Source organism: Poecilia reticulata, linkage group LG11, assembly GCF_000633615.1.
Source record: "Poecilia reticulata strain Guanapo linkage group LG11, Guppy_female_1.0+MT, whole genome shotgun sequence".
Taxonomy (NCBI): Eukaryota; Metazoa; Chordata; class Actinopteri; order Cyprinodontiformes; family Poeciliidae; genus Poecilia; species Poecilia reticulata.
In genome coordinates this window covers 25097792-25115994 of record NC_024341.1, presented here as the reverse complement: position 1 = coordinate 25115994, position 18203 = coordinate 25097792, and the positions used below count along the sequence as shown (strand labels likewise).

The following is an 18203-nucleotide window of genomic DNA, read 5'->3' as shown; positions in this document are numbered from 1 at the left end:
CCCGTTTCCGTCAGCCCGTTTCTGGGCACGTCGGCCCGTTTCATCCGTCATACGCAAACGGGAAACCATCAGACTCATCGCCGCAGCTCTAATCTCACAAAAACATCCCTGCTAATCTAGATTTGGGCCGTCTCGGTTCTCTGCGGGAGTCAAATCATGAAGCCCCGGCACAGATTCGGAGGCAGCTGGGTCGCTCCAGATGGTTCATTACGGTAATGGTTCTGATCCGAGTGTGACGGAGCAAAGTGAGGGGAAAACTCCTCATCCCACCGGAGAGTTCGGCTGCAGCGTCTGGGTTTTATTTTCATCTTTCTGTTCAGAACTGGACTCCGAGTCTGTTCCTGATTTGTGCCTTTTATCAACAGGATCCCAAACTTTTTTAAACACTGGAGGAGTCGCAGCTTCACTCACAAACACACACAGCTGTATTGTTCTCATTGTTCTCGTGTTGGACACCGTTACCGTGGTGACGATGTGCGACAGCTTCCTGTTGATGTGCGAGGGAATCGGTGAAGCCCGGCTGTCCTGATGCTTTTCCTCCCTGTAACTAAGAGAAGACTTTTATAGAGGCCGCAAATTAAATAGATAAATGACCATTTTGTAAGAATGATTTATAATAAAAAATAAACTCATATTTGATTACAGACGAGCGTCTGCAGTTTGTTTCTGATCGATCAGCAGAGGTGGAAACTACATTCACTCTTACATTTATGTATGTATTGCTTTTGAAAACAGAAGAACTTTTAGGAGTATTTTTTACTTGAGTAATTTTACTATGATGCTTCTCAACTCTTGACTAAAATTTCAGGTTTTTTTCTACCCACTGAATGAAAAGCAAACAGATTTTAACCAAAATTTCACCAGTTTTGTCAAATCTTCAGGCTTCAAAAACCTGAAGCTTTTGTTAAAGTTTCATAAGTTTTTATTGACAAAAACTGATTTGGAAATATTTTCCTGATTTTTTTTTTGTCATTTTCATCCTTAAAAAGCTAAAAATTCCTCTTAACTTTACATTTCGATCCGTCTGAGTCGGAAGTTTAAATGATTAATGAATCGATCAGTTTCTCGGTACTTCAGTTGACTTTTTACCAAATACTTTTTTACTTGAGTAATTTGTTGGACTTTTTACATTTACTAGAGTATAATTATGTTGAAGTCGTGCTCCTCTTCAGTAGTAGTGCAGTTTATGGTTTCTCTACTCACTGAGCGATGACCGTTTTCTCAAACTGAGGTTCTCGGACCGCCGGTGGTCCGCGGGTGTCACCTGGTGGTCGGCCTGTAAATGACCGTTTCCCGTGACGGTAGCTCAAAGTGTTAAACGTTTTGGTCACTCAAAAGAAAAAAAAAACTCCTACCAACCCTAATTCTCATCAAATTTAAAATGATTAATCCCAAAGGGAGATTAAATGTTTTAACTGAATAATTCAGATTCTTTTTCATTTTTTGATTGGTGATGGATGTTTGCAGAAATCAAACTAATTCCAGTTCTCTTGTGAAGTTATACTTTGGTTTCGGTTTTAGAAATACAAAATATTTAATCTTTCAACACTTCAAAATGTTCATCAGTGGCAGAACTTTGAAACAATTAAAGAACTATTTCAAATCAGAAGAACAGCTCACATCAGATCTTCATTACTCAAAGCTTTGCCCTCAAAACATTTTTTTCTAATAATTTCTCAAATTCTAGTTTTATTGTGTCTTTATAAAATTATAATTTTATTCTAGTAATTGCAACTACAATAAAAAAATCTGATACCAAAAATCGATTTGCTGCTGCTGATTTCTGCCTTCCTGAATCTTGTGGTTGAATCCTGGAGGAACCAAACATTTCCAGATAGTCTGCAGAGGAGCATCGATAAAAGCTTTTCTCTCTCGTTTTACTTGCGCTGAGTGTTTTTGCATGCGCGGCCCTTCGGCTGACCTGTGGCTCAGCTGCAGCTCGACTCTCTATTTGTACAGTAATGATGGTCCTTCAGCGCCGCGGCGACCGGCTCTGCGAGGACGGCTTTATTAGTCACCGCTCTGAACATCGATTCCCTCCAACGCCGCCGCTGTCCTCCTCCCTGCGGACGACAGCGCTGCGACCCGACTCTGACGCAACCCGGCTGTGTAGTGAATTATTAAACGGGTCGTATCAAACACGCCGCCTGCAGACCTGCGATGGCAAAGACTCACGGATCACGTTTCGTTTTCCAGATTATGTCCWCTGTGATCAAGAWTCCCTCCTTTAATCYGACGTCTAACTTTACTGATCTACAACGGAGGATTAGAGCCACGCGGAGAAAAACGTTTAAGGAATTACGAGAATGAAGTCATGTGACAGAAACGTAGTTTTAAAGTAGCCGTAGAACAACGAGAATAAAGTTGAAAGGATTGTTGTAATGTTATCAGAAAATATAAACACAAGAAAAAAGTTGGAATAATGTGAAAATAGTCAAATTAATACAACAAAAGTCATAATCTTCAGATTATGACTCATATTTTATAAGAATAAAGTTGTAATAATATGAGAATAAAGTTTAATTAACACAAGATAAAAAGTTGTAATAAAACGGCAATAAAGTCACAATACTTAGTTATAATGTTATGAGAATAAAGGTGTAATAATACGAGATTAAAGTCAATATTTTGACAATAGTCATATGAGAAAAAAGTCAAAATAATGAGAATAGAGTCAATACTTAGTCATGATCTTCTGAGAATAAAGTCGTAATAATATGAGAATAATCATAATATTACAATAATAAAGTCATAGTATTATCAGAGTACTCGTTATGAGAAGTAAATAAAAAGAATAAAATCATAATAAAGTCAAAATAATACAGGAATAAAGTAAGAAAATTAAGTCGCAATCTGACTTTATGCTGGGAATTTTATAATCCTAATACTTTTTTGAAAAAATAAAATAAAATCATCAGACTAAAGGTTGTAATATTATGAGAACTCATTTCTCCAATCCTTAAAAAGAAACTCGGAGAAAAACAAAAGTCCTACTGAGCCTGAAAGCTCCACACGATCAGAACCTCCATCAGGCTTTGAACAACAAAAAGGCTTTTTAAAGTGGGAAATAAAGAGAGAAAAGTGACATTTCAGCCCTAAAGAACAGAAGAATTAGCTGTGGAAATGTAGCAACCTGTTAGAAGCTGCCAGCAGGTGACTTTCAGGTGAAGTGGCGATGTTTATTAATGAGAGCAGCCTTTTTAAATTAGGACTTCCTTTGATGGAGCTTGTTGGAAATTCAAATTTAAAAAGCCGGAGCTCTCTGCAGGTTCACTGCGGCACAGGAACCGGCTCCTCATGCAGCGCCGCAATCTTCCAACCCTGACAGAAGAATTACAATTAGCTCAGTGATTTACAGACTTTTAAATACACAGCGTACGATGCAAAGTGTCTGCATCCGTTTCTCACTTTGAACCAAAGACCAGCGACTCAAACTGTCCAATCATGCTTCGTTTACGGTTCTTCTTTGGAGAAAAGGTGATTTTTCAGCCCAAAACTCCCAACTACACAGGAGAGACTCTCAAAAAAAGTAGCAGAAAGTAGCAGAAAAGCACCAGAAGCATGTTCTATCTCTGGTTCTGCACCTCCATTTTGGTCTCTACTGCCTCTAAAAACACCCGGACATGTTTGGGCAATAAATGAATCTTTTTTGGTGTCTGGAAAATGAGTCGTTTAAAAAAAACAAAAAAAAAACACAGGAGGCTACCATGCCATTGCCTAGCAACCCCAGCAGAGTTCCGTCCGTCACCTAGCAACCCCAGCAGAGTTCNGTCCGTCACCTAGCAACCCCAGCAGAGTTCCGTCCGTCACCTAGCAACCCCAGCAGAGTTCCGTCAGTCACCTAGCAACCCACTGTATGCATCGTGGGATGGCTGACAGGGACAAGACAAGTGATTTGACAAGTGATTTGTTGTTGCTTACCATCCAGGAACCATTTATTAAGATTAAAATTCGTAACTCGAGCGTTTTTCGCCTGAAGAAAAGATCAGGAAATAGGAAATAAACCTCCAAAACTTCAAAAAAATTCAACAGCATTTTTGTTAGAATGATTTCTAGCAAACAAAGAAAACAAATAGTGACTTGTGTCTGAAATCTCAAAACGATTTATAGTTGAGCAGAGTATTTAACAGAGTGGTCAGACTCGGCCATAGTGAAGCACTGATGATGTTACATTGAGTCCAGAAGTGATGATTAGCTGTAAATACAGTTTAGTAATACGGTTTAGCCTCAGCGAGTCTCACGTCCTTCAACTCTGAGTCCAATTATCTTCAAACTTCAGTCTGGAGGAAGTATAGTCTGATTAAATACGTCTATAATTTCTTCATTCAGCCTGCAGCTACAGATACATGAAACATTTGATCTTTAGGTTAAATAAATCTGATTATAGATCATCGAGGTAGACAGAACCGTCTCTGCCGTCCAACCCTTCGTCCCTCGTTCTTCTTCTGTGGTTTCCAACACGCTGATATTGCCAGAGCTCCCGTTCCTCATGTAAAGTGCAGTCTGTTCGTCCGTCCGTCCGTCCAACCTGCAGGTCTCTCTCTGACCCCAGCGTGGGTCGGCGGCGCTCAGCTGCGGACGGCCAGCATGGAGTTGATCTCCCAGATGAGGTTCCTCAGTTGGTCCATGATCTGCTTCAGCTGCTGGTTCTTCTGCTTCAGCTTCTGCAGGAAATGCAACGACACGAGAAGGAAACTTATAAACTCGCTGCAAAAACACTAAATCTTACAAAGTAACCTGGTTTAAATTCTGATACAAATACCTCAGTACTTGAAATAAGATAAAACAACTTTTCCCAAGCAATAGGTGCTTATTTTGAGCCAATAATTCCTTAATGTTGATGAAAATGAGCTAGTTTCAGATTATTTCACAGAATGTCTTGTTCATAATTTGATCTTATGAAGCATCAAGTCTGAAATTGAGAAAACTTTTTTTGTTAACTGAAATAAATAAATAAATAAATAAATAAATAAATAAATAAATAAATAAAGGTAATGAGGAAAAACTAACTGGAACTATAATGTGTTAATAAAACCAAAACGTACTGAAACCATTAACCCTTTATTTTTATGAATCTGTGCCTTTCAAACTGATGTGATTTTTATGCTCAGACATTTTGCAACATGGCAACATGTTGGGAGTAAAAACAAAAACGGAAAGCATTTTTTTATTGTATCTCCTGTTGAATATTCAACACCAAATCATTGTATAAATAATAAAAACCTTTTTAAAATCAACCACAGTATGAAAAAACTGAAACAAACTACTGGAAACTAACCAAGATATAACCATCAAAAACACTCTGAGGGGGTTTGCTGTGGTGGTGCAGGGGTTCAGCACAACCCACACATGGACGCCTCAGTCCTCGACGTGGCCGTCGCAGGTTCGATTCCCGGCCTTGGCGACCCTTGCCGCATGTCCTCCCCATCTGCCACCTTCCTGTCAATTAACTATCAAATAAAGGCCACTAGAGCCAATAAAACCTTTAAAAAAACACTAAAAACTGAATTTGACAAACAAAATGGTAAAAAACTCAAGTTTTAGGTTTCAACTTTCAAAGCCTGGTGTACAGTGCCTCGCAAAAGTATTCACTAAAACTACTACAGCTATAACTATTGGAAACTAGACAATGTTTAACTAACAAAAACACTAAAACGAACTAAAACTGAATTAGACAAAGAATCAACACTATGAACTAAACCAGAATGAAAAACTATTCTAACTGGTTAAACTTCGTTCTGCACACGGAGATGCAGGATTGTTTGGATTAATCAGTGCAGGGACTCGATTTCCTCCTGGCTGGAGGTGAAACATAAACACCCAGAGACGTTAAACTTCAGGTGTTCAGAACAACAAGCCTCCGCACATAAAACCTCATCAGGATGACATCAGAGGAGCAAACAAGCCGACCTCCAGCCAGGCTTTGTCCCCCGGTCGTCTCTGAATGCTTTGCTGAGATCTGAGTCAACAGCTGCTGTGGACCCAAAGCTTTACGCTCAAACTAATAATGGCTCCTTCACTGCCGCTGCAGCTGGAGACTCTGAACAATAAAATCAAGCACAGCTGCCAAGCGTGGGCTGCGTTAGAGGAAAGAAATTTAAATACCTGGAAACGTTTGGAGGTTTGGGCAAATTTAGCACATCAGAGGAGGAAGAGGAGGAAGAGGAGGAAGAGGAGGGAGCTCCTGTATCTGCAGTGCAGTGAAATCTATTAAGATTAAATCCATCTCGCTCTCTGTAACACTCCTTTAGCCATGACTAATTACCAGCCATTTCTGCGGCGCAGATAACACCTTGAGCAATCGATTTCACACGGCTCTGGTAATATCAGCTGTTTAGCTGATTGTCCTTGAAGATATTCCAGAGTTTGGAAAGCCTCCAGTCTCTTCCTCAGGGGGGATTTCTAAACGCTTCTCGAGCTTCTGCGCTTCTCACAGACGTTCGCTTTGATTCTGGGCGCCTTCCTGCGCGACTGCCAGCGAGTATTTTACAGGATTTGCCTCATTACTCCAACAAGTGAGACCCGAAATACCCGATTTCTGTGTGGTGCTCAGATGACGCCTCCTTGTTTTCAGGAAGTTTGTAAACAGAACAGTGCCGTTTTTAATTAGGCCTGAAACGATTAATCTGATTAATCGTGATTAATCGGTTACTGAATGAATAGTCAACTGATTTAGTAATCAATCAATGGTTAATTGGACTATATAGAATCAAAACTGTATAAAAAATATCTATATTTTACATTTCAGATGAAAAAATATAAAACATTGTAAACTTGTTCTAAATCTGGTTTGTTTATTGAGAAAATGCCTCCTTGTATTTTGGTAAGTTTGTTAACAAATAATGTAGTTTTTAATTAGGGTTGACATGATTGTGATTAATCGATTATTGAAATAATAATCAACTACTTTAGTAATCGATTAATCAGTAACTGTAGAATACAGACCCACAAAAAAAGGCCACTTCTGAAAAAATCCTCAACTTATTTAGAGCAATAATTAAGCCAAACTGTACAAAAATACATACATTTAAGATATATATTAAATAAAAACCACCGTTGTCTGTGAATAAAATGAACATTTCTCAAACGCCATAGTTTCACCCAGTTTATATCCATTAAAGAAATGCCACGGTATTGAATTTTAGGCAATAAAATGTTTATTTTCTTACATAAAAAAGGGAGTGAATTTGTTTTTATTTGCATGATTTATTTATAATGCTATAGAAAAAAGGTTTTAAGCAGTTAAATGAAAACTTTGTACCATTTCATCCATTTAATCGAATAATAAAAGGGTTAATTGATTCCTGAAGTAATTTATAGCTGCAGCTCCGTTTGTAAAATCTGCAGCATCGGCTTCGTTTCATGTTTCTCTGAAAGGAGGCATGAAGCTGCAGATCTTTCAGGGCAGCAGCCTCTTCATTACGAAGGCTGCCTGGCATATCGTGATACATGAATAATTATCAGAGAAATTATGCATCAACCTCAGGGAAATGCAGATTTCATTCATAACCTCAATTAGTGTGACTCTAATCCTTCACACCTATACATCCTGCAGCTTCACACCTATACATCCTGCAGACATCCTGCAGATTTCCTGCAGACATTCTGCGTTCTCTGGCGTTTAGACGTATTTGCAGCTCTGCTCAGACATGCAGTGACCAGTCAACAACTCCTGGATCGACCATCCGGTCTCTGAGGCGGCCAGCAGACTGGAAGGCTGCCTGACCTGCTGCACGCAGCAGAACCGCCTGCAGAGAGAGCAAAGCGGCACAGTGACCCGGGCTGGAATGTTAGCGGTGACTGGCGAGCTTACAGGCAGGTGCAGTCATGTGTGGAGGTGAGCACGTCTGTCTTCATGCGCTGGTTTGTGACTTATTCTGGGCTTTTGGGCTCCGACTGTTACAATGAAGCAGAAACCGCAGAAACGCACAGCAAGCAGTGAAACAGAGACGGATTCCCACTGCAGGGACGGTCTGTGTTCTCAGTTCACGGCCTTCAAAGTAAAAGCACCAGTGATGCAACGAGTTCAGCTACCTGTCGCTGCAACTAAAACAGAAAAACAACCTCAAATCAAAAACTGGATGAAGTATTTAACATGTCATAAAGGTGGACACTTATCTTATCGTATCGTTCATCATTTATCGTGATAAATTCTGATTGTTGTCACAGTAAAGTTSTGACAACAAACCGAATCTTCTAACATTTGGCTCATTTTTGTAAAGGATGCATTTATATTGTCATGTAACAGTTATGCATGAGAAACATGACAGTCGCTGTGTTCTGGTCCGTCTCATGGATCCGTTTCCCGAGCAAAGAAAGCTCAGCTGCTGCGATTCGCGTTTCATCCCAGCAGCTCAGGTTCTGCGTCTGTAAACACGCTGAACTCCACGTWACAACCTAGAAACAAAAACCAGCGCACAGTCGATCCGGGCTGAGCCCAATAACCAGGATTTCTGGTAATATGAGGTTCACTGGGTTTGTGTAAGCAATCTGAGAATTAACAGTCTATCTGAGTGTGACCCAAAACGAGGGCGGACAGACGACTGGACCGGGCCGAGATCTGCTTTGTAAACCGAGGGAAGCTGAATGTAAACCCAGYGAGCGTTTTACAAAGAAAGCCGAGCAAATCCAGGATTACTTTGACTTTGCTGACCAGACAAAACCCAAATCCCTCAGGCACCAGGTAGCTCAAGCTGCGGAGGGAGAAACCAGGAACAGAACCTGAAAGTTTGCTCGAGCCGAAAACAAAAAAAATAAAAGAAACAAGAGGTAACTGGACAACTGTCGGGTTTGTTTTTCTGCTAAATAAAAAAATAGACCGGCGAATGAATATTTATTTTCCCAGAGAGAGAGAGAGAGAGAGAGAGAGAAGAGTTTGTGAAGGAGAAGTTTAAAACTTACTGAAGAATACTGAATTAGACTCATAACACCTGATAAACTTCATAAACGTTCATCACTGCCATGAGGAGTCATTCAGTAAAAAATTATACTTTTAATGCAAAGTTGCATTAAGAGTCTTCAGTCAGAGACTTCTTCAAGTTCGCTGTGGTACAGACTGCTACAGGACACCCTTCCTGCCAACAGTCATCACCAGTATATACAAGAGTTCAATTAATATGAATTACAGCAACATTTAATTTCCCTTTGGGATCAATAAAGTATTTATATGGATGGATGGATCTGAAACACTCAACTCCACGTTAAAACCTAAAAAACAAACAAAAAGCAGCTCTGATCTACATGTTGTTGGATTTTATCATCTGGGCTCAGAAAGTGAAATCCAGAGTTTTCCTTCCTCTGGTTTTCCTCCGTGTGAATCGGATCAGAGCGGCCGAGCGAAGGAGGGGAGAGAAAGGAAATGAATTTTTCATAAAGTCCTACATTAAGACTCCACTTCAGAGACTCGGCTGCCGCTCTGGATCTGCTTGCTGTGTCGGGACAGATTTGGGCTCAGGCCACCAGAAGACGACCTCTGACCTCAGTCAATTAGTCACCAGCACATTCACGCGCCGCCGGCCCGCTGGCACGTCATAAAAACCAGTAAACACAGTCCAGTGTTGGCCATTAAAAAGCCGCCGCTCTTCAGGCTAATTTGGCTTGATAGCCACAATCTTTACATTAATTAATTCTGCTGTAACGTCTTCACATTAAAGCTGATTGGAGAGGCTGTTCTGATCCATTACGCAGCACAGAAAATCAAAGTAATCTTGTTATAATATCATTATACGAAGGCATTTATCTTCTTTCCAGTCATTCAGCCGGTTTCATTACCGATTAAAGGGACGGCTGGCGCTGTGAGAACATGGAGGGCTTTGCTTTTTGATGAAGGGGTTTGAGATAATGGCGAGAATGAGATTCCTTCCTTTAAAACACAAACGGACGCTCAGAAACACGGCGCAGAGAGAGGAGGAAAAGCCTTCAGTCAGGATTCCCCGGCTAATCCGCGCCGTCGCTGGCAACTCAAATCGCAGCTTTGACTCAGACGGATCTGGCTGGGAATTACAAGTGTAAGTGTCTGAGCGAGGAGCAGGGATTAGAGAGCCGAGCGGAAATATTCCCACCGCGAACGTCGCCTTTATTCATGTAAACCTTTACCTACGACGCATAAAAACACGACTAATTCACTTCTACCTAAACAAAATACTAAATAAAAATAATCATTAAGTGTCACAGATGCTCCTGAAATGGAAACAAAGTTTTTATTATCCAAGATTAATCTGATCTGGTTCCCTTTACACTGCAAAAACTAAATTTTACCAAGTAATTCTGGTTTAGTTTCTGGTGCAAATATCTTAGTTCACTTGCAATAAGACAAACCAACTTAAAAGTAACTTTTCAGCTTGTTTTAAGTAAATAATTCCTTGATATTGATGAAAATGTGCATTGGCAGATAAATTAACTTATAACATGGGAAAAATGTGAAATAATCTACCAATGGAGCAACTATTTGTTCATCAATATTAAGGAATTATTTACTTAAAACAAGACTCTACATTTTGTTAAAAAGTTACTTTAAGTTAGTTTTATTTCAGAAACTAGACCAAAGGTAAGATTTTGTTTTTGCAGTGCAGGATTTTTATAAGTTTTTAAAAAAGCATGTTAAAAAAACAACTTTTGTTTATGATGTGGAGCAGGTGGTAGATGCCCAGGACAATGATTGTTTGTTTTAGTAAACACCATGTTGGATGTTTCTGTTTACAACATTAAATCCTAATTTAAAGTTATATTTCAGTGTCATGTCTGTAAATTCAGGTGGATCCTGAGTTTTTACTGCCGTATCGAAGGCTGAAGCTCAAACAGCCACAGGAAGGAAAGAGAAATTAGCTGACTGACGATTCTTACTGCTGAATATCAATTCACTCTCCTTTAATCTCAACGCCTTTTAATTATTTGGCGTGAGGGAAGAGATGCGGAAGAAACACCAAACGGAGAGAAACGATTTGCTGTGGCAGGAAGGAACTAGAGAAGAAGAAGAAGAAATCATTTGCCTAATCTCCGTTTTAGATTCTGGAGATAAAATATGAAACTAAATCTGGAGTTTTAATAACTTAATTATTAATTACACAGAATTTAAACACTCCAGGCAGTTGTTTCCATCTTCCATGTCTCCTAATAAATCTGCATAATATTAAAAATGATTTTAAATGTGAACAACAGGAAGGTTCTGCATTTGCCACAAAGCACCATTTTTGTTTAACCCTTCTAGACAGGAACTTGTCGGCGCCGACACATCTAAATTTGCAGTACCGTAATTCCGCCACACGTGGCGCTATCTGAAAAATTCCAACGGTTTCTGAAAGGGGAGACGTTGCACTTTCCAGCAAATATCGGGTTAATACGTAAACTTCGCAGCTGCAGCGGGTAATTAATGGGAGGGGGGCACTCGTTTAATAGATGGTAAATAACTTGCTGGATATTGAAAGTTCCGGTTCTTATGGGTACTTGGGTAAGTATATCATCTCACAGGACATTTAAAGAACTACTTACAATTAAAATAAGGAAGATTTATTTAGGCAGACGCTCGAAACTCCGGCATAAAAGGGTTAAATTACTTGGAAATGTCCTTTTTTTTTTTTTTACATAATTTTCCACAGATAACATCCTATAATGATAAATCCATATTCTGTTTGCAAATGTCTTATTATGTTTATTTTAAAACCTGGGAGGAGCTTAGAGGTTTATAAATCAGCCAGAAATCAAAACCGTCTGCTTTGTTTTTATCATGTAACTTTGTTTATTGTTGTCCTTGATGGAAAAAACTTGAATAGAAATAAAACGTTGACTCTTCAAAAGATGGCAGATTTATTAAAGTAGATGTTTATCAGAAGTTTTCTTTTCCAAAGTCGATGTAATGTGTAATGTAATGGACTGTAAAGGTTGCAGACCTTCATGCTGGTCCAATAATCACAATAACCAATAAATCAATTAACTGCATGATAAAATGAAATGTCAATAATTTCCATTCTGCTGGTCAAAATTTTTTAAAGACCAATTTTGTTTACAGAAACTTAATTATCCATTTAATTTATGATGTGTGGTTGTTATTTCCATTACTTCAGTGGTACTCAAAGTGTGGCCCAGGGGCCATTTGTGGCCCTAGAAATGACTTTGTTTGGCCCCCAGCCACAAATGCTGACAAAAATAAAAATTTGGCCAAAAAAATAGAAAACAGCTGAAGACACAAAGCATTTGGAAATGTCTTGTTTTTCTTTAATAAATCAGCAGTTCAAACGCACATCTCTGATTTTGATCTGATTATTTAAAAAAATGTAAAAAGTTTGTTTTTAAGCAAGTAAAACTAAACAAAAAAAATCACAATAAACTGAATTTTAATTTAATACATGTTATTGCCTGCCAGTAGCTTAAATGTAAAAGTTTTGGAAAACGTTCAACTGTTTCTGATCATTTTTATCCATTTAGTCTGAATATTTAAAATTATCTTCCAGATCGACATTAAAGTTTGTTGATCTTTAAGAGATAATCACTGTATCACGTGAAAATGGCCTCAAACCAACAATATTATCGTTTATCACAGAAACTCCTGGGGTAATTTATCCTGCAGTTTTACTGTTTCACTCAAAACTAAACAAAAAATATAAACCACAAGCCAAACATCCAAACTCGCCACCGTGATTCACTAAAAACTAACACAAAGGAAAATAAACCAGATAAAAAAATAAAGTTCTTTGAAGCCAAAGTGGTTTATAATAAACTTGACAAAAACATAGAAATCAGCTCCAGTTAAGGGCAAAGGTGGTTAATTTCCGTGAGAAAGCAGAAACATGAAGTTATTCAGGGACGTGGTGGAAAAGTGACTCCWGTCAGGAGGAATTAGGACAACAAACTCGAGGGGCTCATATTTTTAACGGCTGCGTCGGCAGGAAGAGGCTGTCACACTCCATCCTTAATCATTTCTCTAATTTCTGCTCATAAAGCTGCTAAGCTGACAGCGATAAAATCTAAACTGCATTTTCTAATATTAATTCAAAGTCTTTACTTTGTATAATTTATTACACACAAAGAAAACAGCCCATTAATAATCAGTCGTGGTTTTCAGAGCTCTGCTACAAAAATCTGCCGTCCTTAATAAAAAACAAGTATTTCAGCTTTTCAGGCGCGTGACGGAGCGGAGGGAGCTGGAGGAAACCAAACGGTCTGAGGAAACCAAACGGTCTGAATAATGAGGCTCAGCAGGAAGCACAGATGATCGATTCACTCACATGATCAATCCTCATCAACAGAAGGTGATCAGAAAAGTTTGATTTCACTCCTGAGATCCATCAGACAACAGAAACGCATTTAATTTACATAAAGATGATGGAGAGAGAGAGGGAGAGAGAGGGAGAGAGAGAGAGAGAGTGGGAGGAAGAGAGAGAGTGAGAGGGGGAGGAAGAGAGAGGGAGGAAGAGAGGGAGAGGAAGAGAGAGAGGCAGAGAGAGGGAGGAAGAGAGGGAGAGCAAGAGGAAGAGAGAGAGAAAGACAGAGAGAGAGCGAGCGAGAGAGGAAGAGAGGCAGACAGAGCGAGAGAGAGAGACAGAGGGGGAGAGAGGGCGAGAGAGAGGAAGAGGCAGACAGAGAGAAAGCGAGAGAGGCAGAGAGAGCGACAGAGAGGCAGACAGAGAGAGAGAGAGAGGCAGACAGAGAGCGCGACAGAGAGGCAGACAGAGAGAGAGAGAGAGAGAGATAGAGAGAGGCAGACAGAGAGAGCGACAGAGAGGCAGAGAGAGCGACAGAGAGGCAGACAGAGAGATAATGTGTGTAGAACTTGGTGGGGATCAGAAAACTTGATTTAAAGTATTAAAAGGTCAAATAAGGAGAGATATGATGCATTTTTGAAAACTGGATAATTTTTATCAATCTGCTCTGGTGAAGAAATAAAACGTTCTTCACAAACAGGGTGAAACAAACAGAGCTCTGTAACACGGGTCCGTTATACATTTAATAAACTCCAAGCCATAATTACATACAGATGCACCAAACAACCAAATCCTTCTTCATTGGTTGTGACAAAAAAATACTGAAGTCAGATTTTTACTGCTGCCCATTAAACGCATGGAAACGGAGTTCAGTAATTTTATAGGAATTATTTAATAAACTGAAAATAAATGGGGAAAAGCCGTTTTTCTCAGAGGGAACTTGTAAAAAGCACACGAGTCGGGGCGATAAGCCGCTTGCAGCTCCCTGCCCGCCTGGGGAACCCTCCGACGCTAAATCGGTCCAACTTTACCATCTGACAGTCCCTCCACAGGGAGGCAGGCCAAGCAGCTTTAATTTGCCTGACATCAGTTTAAAAAAAAAAAAAAAAAAAAAACCTTAATTGACTTTGTAAACTTTATGGCTTTTCCTCGAGAGGAGGGTTTAAGAGGCCGATTGTTGAGTGTTTGGCGCTGGCTTTCCCAGGGGAATTAAGTCTTTAAAGGGGCTCTGAAAGCAGATAAAAGCTTTCGCTCCCAGCAGTGGCAGAAATACAATAATCATGTTGTCATCCTTGCGTGCACCTTCCAATGGGGTTCTTTCAATACGTCTTCGGCATTGAGGTGGAGAGCTTGCAGCGTCAGCCGACTGTTGCAGAATGGCTGCCATCGATTTGGTATCCGAGGCCCGTCGCCCTCACGCCTCCTCCTAAGCACTTGCATCCTTGCCAGGTAGCGCCATTGATTGGGCTTTCCTCTAAGATTTGGTTCCCACTGATAATAAATGAGGATCTGGGAGGCAGCAGAGTGGTCGCTTTTACACAGTGTCCACTGGCGCCCTCTTGTGGTCCGTCAGGTACTGCGTGTAAATGACCGTTTATTTGCCGTGAGCTAAAATTTCAACACAGAGCAGTGAGAGCTGATGTTTTGTTATGACTTAACTTACTTATTTAATTTGAAATTATTTAACTGGCGAATAAAAACAGATAAATATAACTGATAAACTCAGTTAAATAAATGAAACCTAGATTAATTTAGTGCATTGCGCCTCAGCAAAGGGAAAAAATAACGCAGAAAAATCGTTAAACGGCTCAAAACCACTTCCCCCCCCCGAATCACTCTCTGTGTTGGCTACGTTACACGAAGACATGTTGCCATAGCAACTGACAACAATGCCACTTAATGTTTTAGGATTAGAGGCCCAAAAAAAATAAATAGATAAAAATACCCACACAAAGAACAGAACATTCAATCGGTTACATTTTTATGTTTTTAGGCTTGATGCTTATTTTGCAATTCTTAATAAGTGATTGCTGTGGTTGATTAGCTACTGTTGCTATTAGCTAAGCTGACTTTGCGGTGGTTGATTAGCTACTGTTGCTATTAGCTAAGTTAACACTGCAGTGGTTGATTAGCTAATCATACACCTGCTCTACAAATGATATGTCAGAGTTGGTATGAGGGTCACCTTGTTTTTTTCATGTTTTAACTGAACCAAAACATTAAATTCCACATCACATCCAAATGTTATGGTTGTCAAAGTCAAGTAGAATAACTGAACTACTTTCTTTATCGCTGTTTTTTCTCTTAACTCTACCACAACTAGATAWGGTCAGGAAAAAGATTTAATTGACGATTAGTAGCAAAGCACTGTGTCCTTTATTCTTTTGTGCATCAGGTGTAAATTTAAGGCTTAGCACATTATATTAACTCCTAAAACCAATGCTGGTCATTGTCAGCCAGCAGCTTTTTGCTCTAAAACAGGGAGATTTTGCAAAACATAAAAAACTCATAAATTACAAACTTCGTGATTGATCAGCTGGAAGGTGAGTATAAACAGCCGATGTCTTTTGGCCGCCACTAGTTTTTAAACAAACTCTGGATAATATAGTGCTATAATCAGTGACAGACAGTAATGCGTATTATGAATTGGATGGATGGGGGCGAAATGGATTTAAAGTCTTATCACGATATTTTGTCAAGTAATAAAAACTATTAGTTTTTTCTGTATTTCTGTGACGACAAGGCACAGTAATAAAAGCCCCACAAAACAAAAAATGCTACTGAAAAACATTCCCATATGTAATAAGTTTATTTAGGACACGATTCACAATCACTAAAYTGCACAAAGTAACTCCATTTGATGATATTTTTTAATTAATTCATAATTATTGGTACTTGGTGAAGAAACATTGTAGAAACTAGTAAAACTAACAATCCCAATAATGTTTTGAGGGCAAACAATAAATCAGAATTCTTATGTTAAGAAATGTATCATGATAAATGATCAATGATGCAATGAAGGCTCAACTTTACGCTGATACTATTAAACCCACTGCAAACCTATAAAAAAACAAAAATAAGGTGTGCACTCCATAAATATATCTATAAAAACATAGTTCACACCTTCTAGTTCGCTCTACTGTAAAACCTTTATGATGAAAACTGATCAAATTAAGTATTAAAATAAAAGTGCTTCATTGGAGGCACGTTATGTACATAAAATGATTAGAATTTAACTTTTGCATTCATTTTAAAGAGAAAAAAGACGTGTTTTTTTGCATGTAGTCACTTATGTGTGTGCATATTTTGCACATAAACTTGTGTGAACAAGCCTGCATGTTTGCACCGAGATCTCGAAGCTGCCATTTGCAGGGTGATATCCTGCCGTGTCAATTTCAGACCAGGCAGGATGTCGTCCTTTCATCTCCATCAAATGTTTGTCAGGAGCTTATATCATCTAAGGTCACACGTCTCCTCTCACACTCAAAGCAAACATCAGATTTAGAGCCTTTTTAATGGGCAGCAGAGGGCTGTCAGGTTAAAAAAGACCTTTGATCTAAATGTTCTTCAAAAACCGACAACAGCTCTTCAAACGTCAAAAGCATCTCGTGGCTCAGTCGTGCGTTTAATTGGCACAATCGCTCACTCTCTTTAAACCGGCTCTCCTGTGGCACGTCTCCGGTGCAGCAATATAGGTTCTAATTACCGCTATCGTCTTAAGAGTGGAGCTAGCAGTGGGGGGAATAGCAACGCACGCAGATTTGTAGAAAGATAAAAGAGAGGTAATTCCAATTTAATGCTTCCCCTACACCTGTAGGAGATTGCTTAATGCAGAAAGGAGCAGAGCAGGGAGAGGAGGCCTGTTAGCCGAGACTCACCCTCATGGAAACTAAACCGACTCTTCACATACCAAGCAGGTCTTCATGTTCTGATGTTAAGATTCACAGCAGCAAACAAAGAAAAAAAAAGAAAAGCAGGTTTTTGTCCACAGAGTGAAGAGAAGAATGGAGGTAAAGAGAGGATTTCAGAATAGCTTTTAGGAAACATAATCCAAGGAGCGACAGAAATAATGAGAATATTGATGCTTTAACAAGAGGAGGGAGCGACGATTGGCATTAAATTATGTAAACTAAAAATGAAAATCCAATTTCTACCCAAAGCACAGATTTATTAAACTATTAAACAATCTTTATCTAAATTTCAAGAACTTCTCAAACCTTCAAATCGACTCAATAAAAACATTTAAATATTTTCCCACCAGAATAACGTCTGTAAAGACGTAAATATCTGACAACACAAAGCTCTCCATCCCTCATAAACAGTCCAATGACCAGGACAGCAGCTGTAATAAAAACCAGCTGAGAACTGCCCTCAACATTTAATCCAACAAAATGCTACAAAATATCTTGCTTCCAAAAGAAGAAGAAAAAAAAAACAAAACAGCCACCAACATTTTTCCAAGAGCTTTGAAGCTCTGGTGGCCCTTTGACCCCTGCCAAACAATTAAAAAGCTCCTGGCATACAAAGAGCCCCTAATGGGYTGCATATGTGTCTGCTAATAAGACAGAGGTTCGGGCGCCTGCTGTGCACGGCCTGCTAATGCTGGACACTGACCGGAGAGGTGGAGGAGGGGAGAGAAGTGATAAAAAAGGAGGGGAGGCAGGGAGAAATCAGGAGTGGAGCAGAGCAGCAGGGGTGACGTCTGCAGGACGGGGAAGAAGAAAACCTCAGTGTGTAAAGGTGAACATCTCCTTCCAGACGCAAGAGTTCAAAGTTCTCCTGAGATAATCTAAGAGGTATAAACATAAAACTTCACTAATAAAATAATCCAACTTCAGCTCATCTGTTTTCTCAAACCTGCAGTCAGTCAGTAGCAAACGGCCACTTGAACTGAGCCAGGTTCTGGTTCTGGTTCCTGTTAAAGGGGAGGTTTTCCTACCACTGGAGCTACATGCATGCTCAGTATGACAGAGTGCCGTAATTGGATGGCGGTACTGCCGTAAAGGT

At 39.5% G+C, this 18203-nt stretch overlaps 1 protein-coding gene and 1 long non-coding RNA gene across 2 annotated transcripts in view; one reads left to right on the top strand and one right to left on the bottom strand.

The window, feature by feature from the left end:
* The window catches only part of LOC108166726 (uncharacterized), a 5036-nt gene extending 4392 nt beyond the window's left edge, over window positions 1-644 (top strand). The window contains exon 2 of the long non-coding RNA XR_001777078.1: window positions 366-644. This is a non-coding gene — a long non-coding RNA (uncharacterized LOC108166726). The remainder of the gene's footprint in view (window positions 1-365) is intronic.
* A 3262-nt stretch (window positions 645-3906) lies between these two features.
* Window positions 3907-18203, bottom strand: part of med30 (mediator complex subunit 30) — a 52696-nt gene continuing 38399 nt past the window's right edge. Inside the window, exon 5 of the mRNA XM_008422743.2 lies at window positions 3907-4664. Within this exon, the coding sequence (XP_008420965.1) occupies window positions 4569-4664 (96 nt within the window). The 3' untranslated portion in view covers window positions 3907-4568. The remainder of the gene's footprint in view (window positions 4665-18203) is intronic.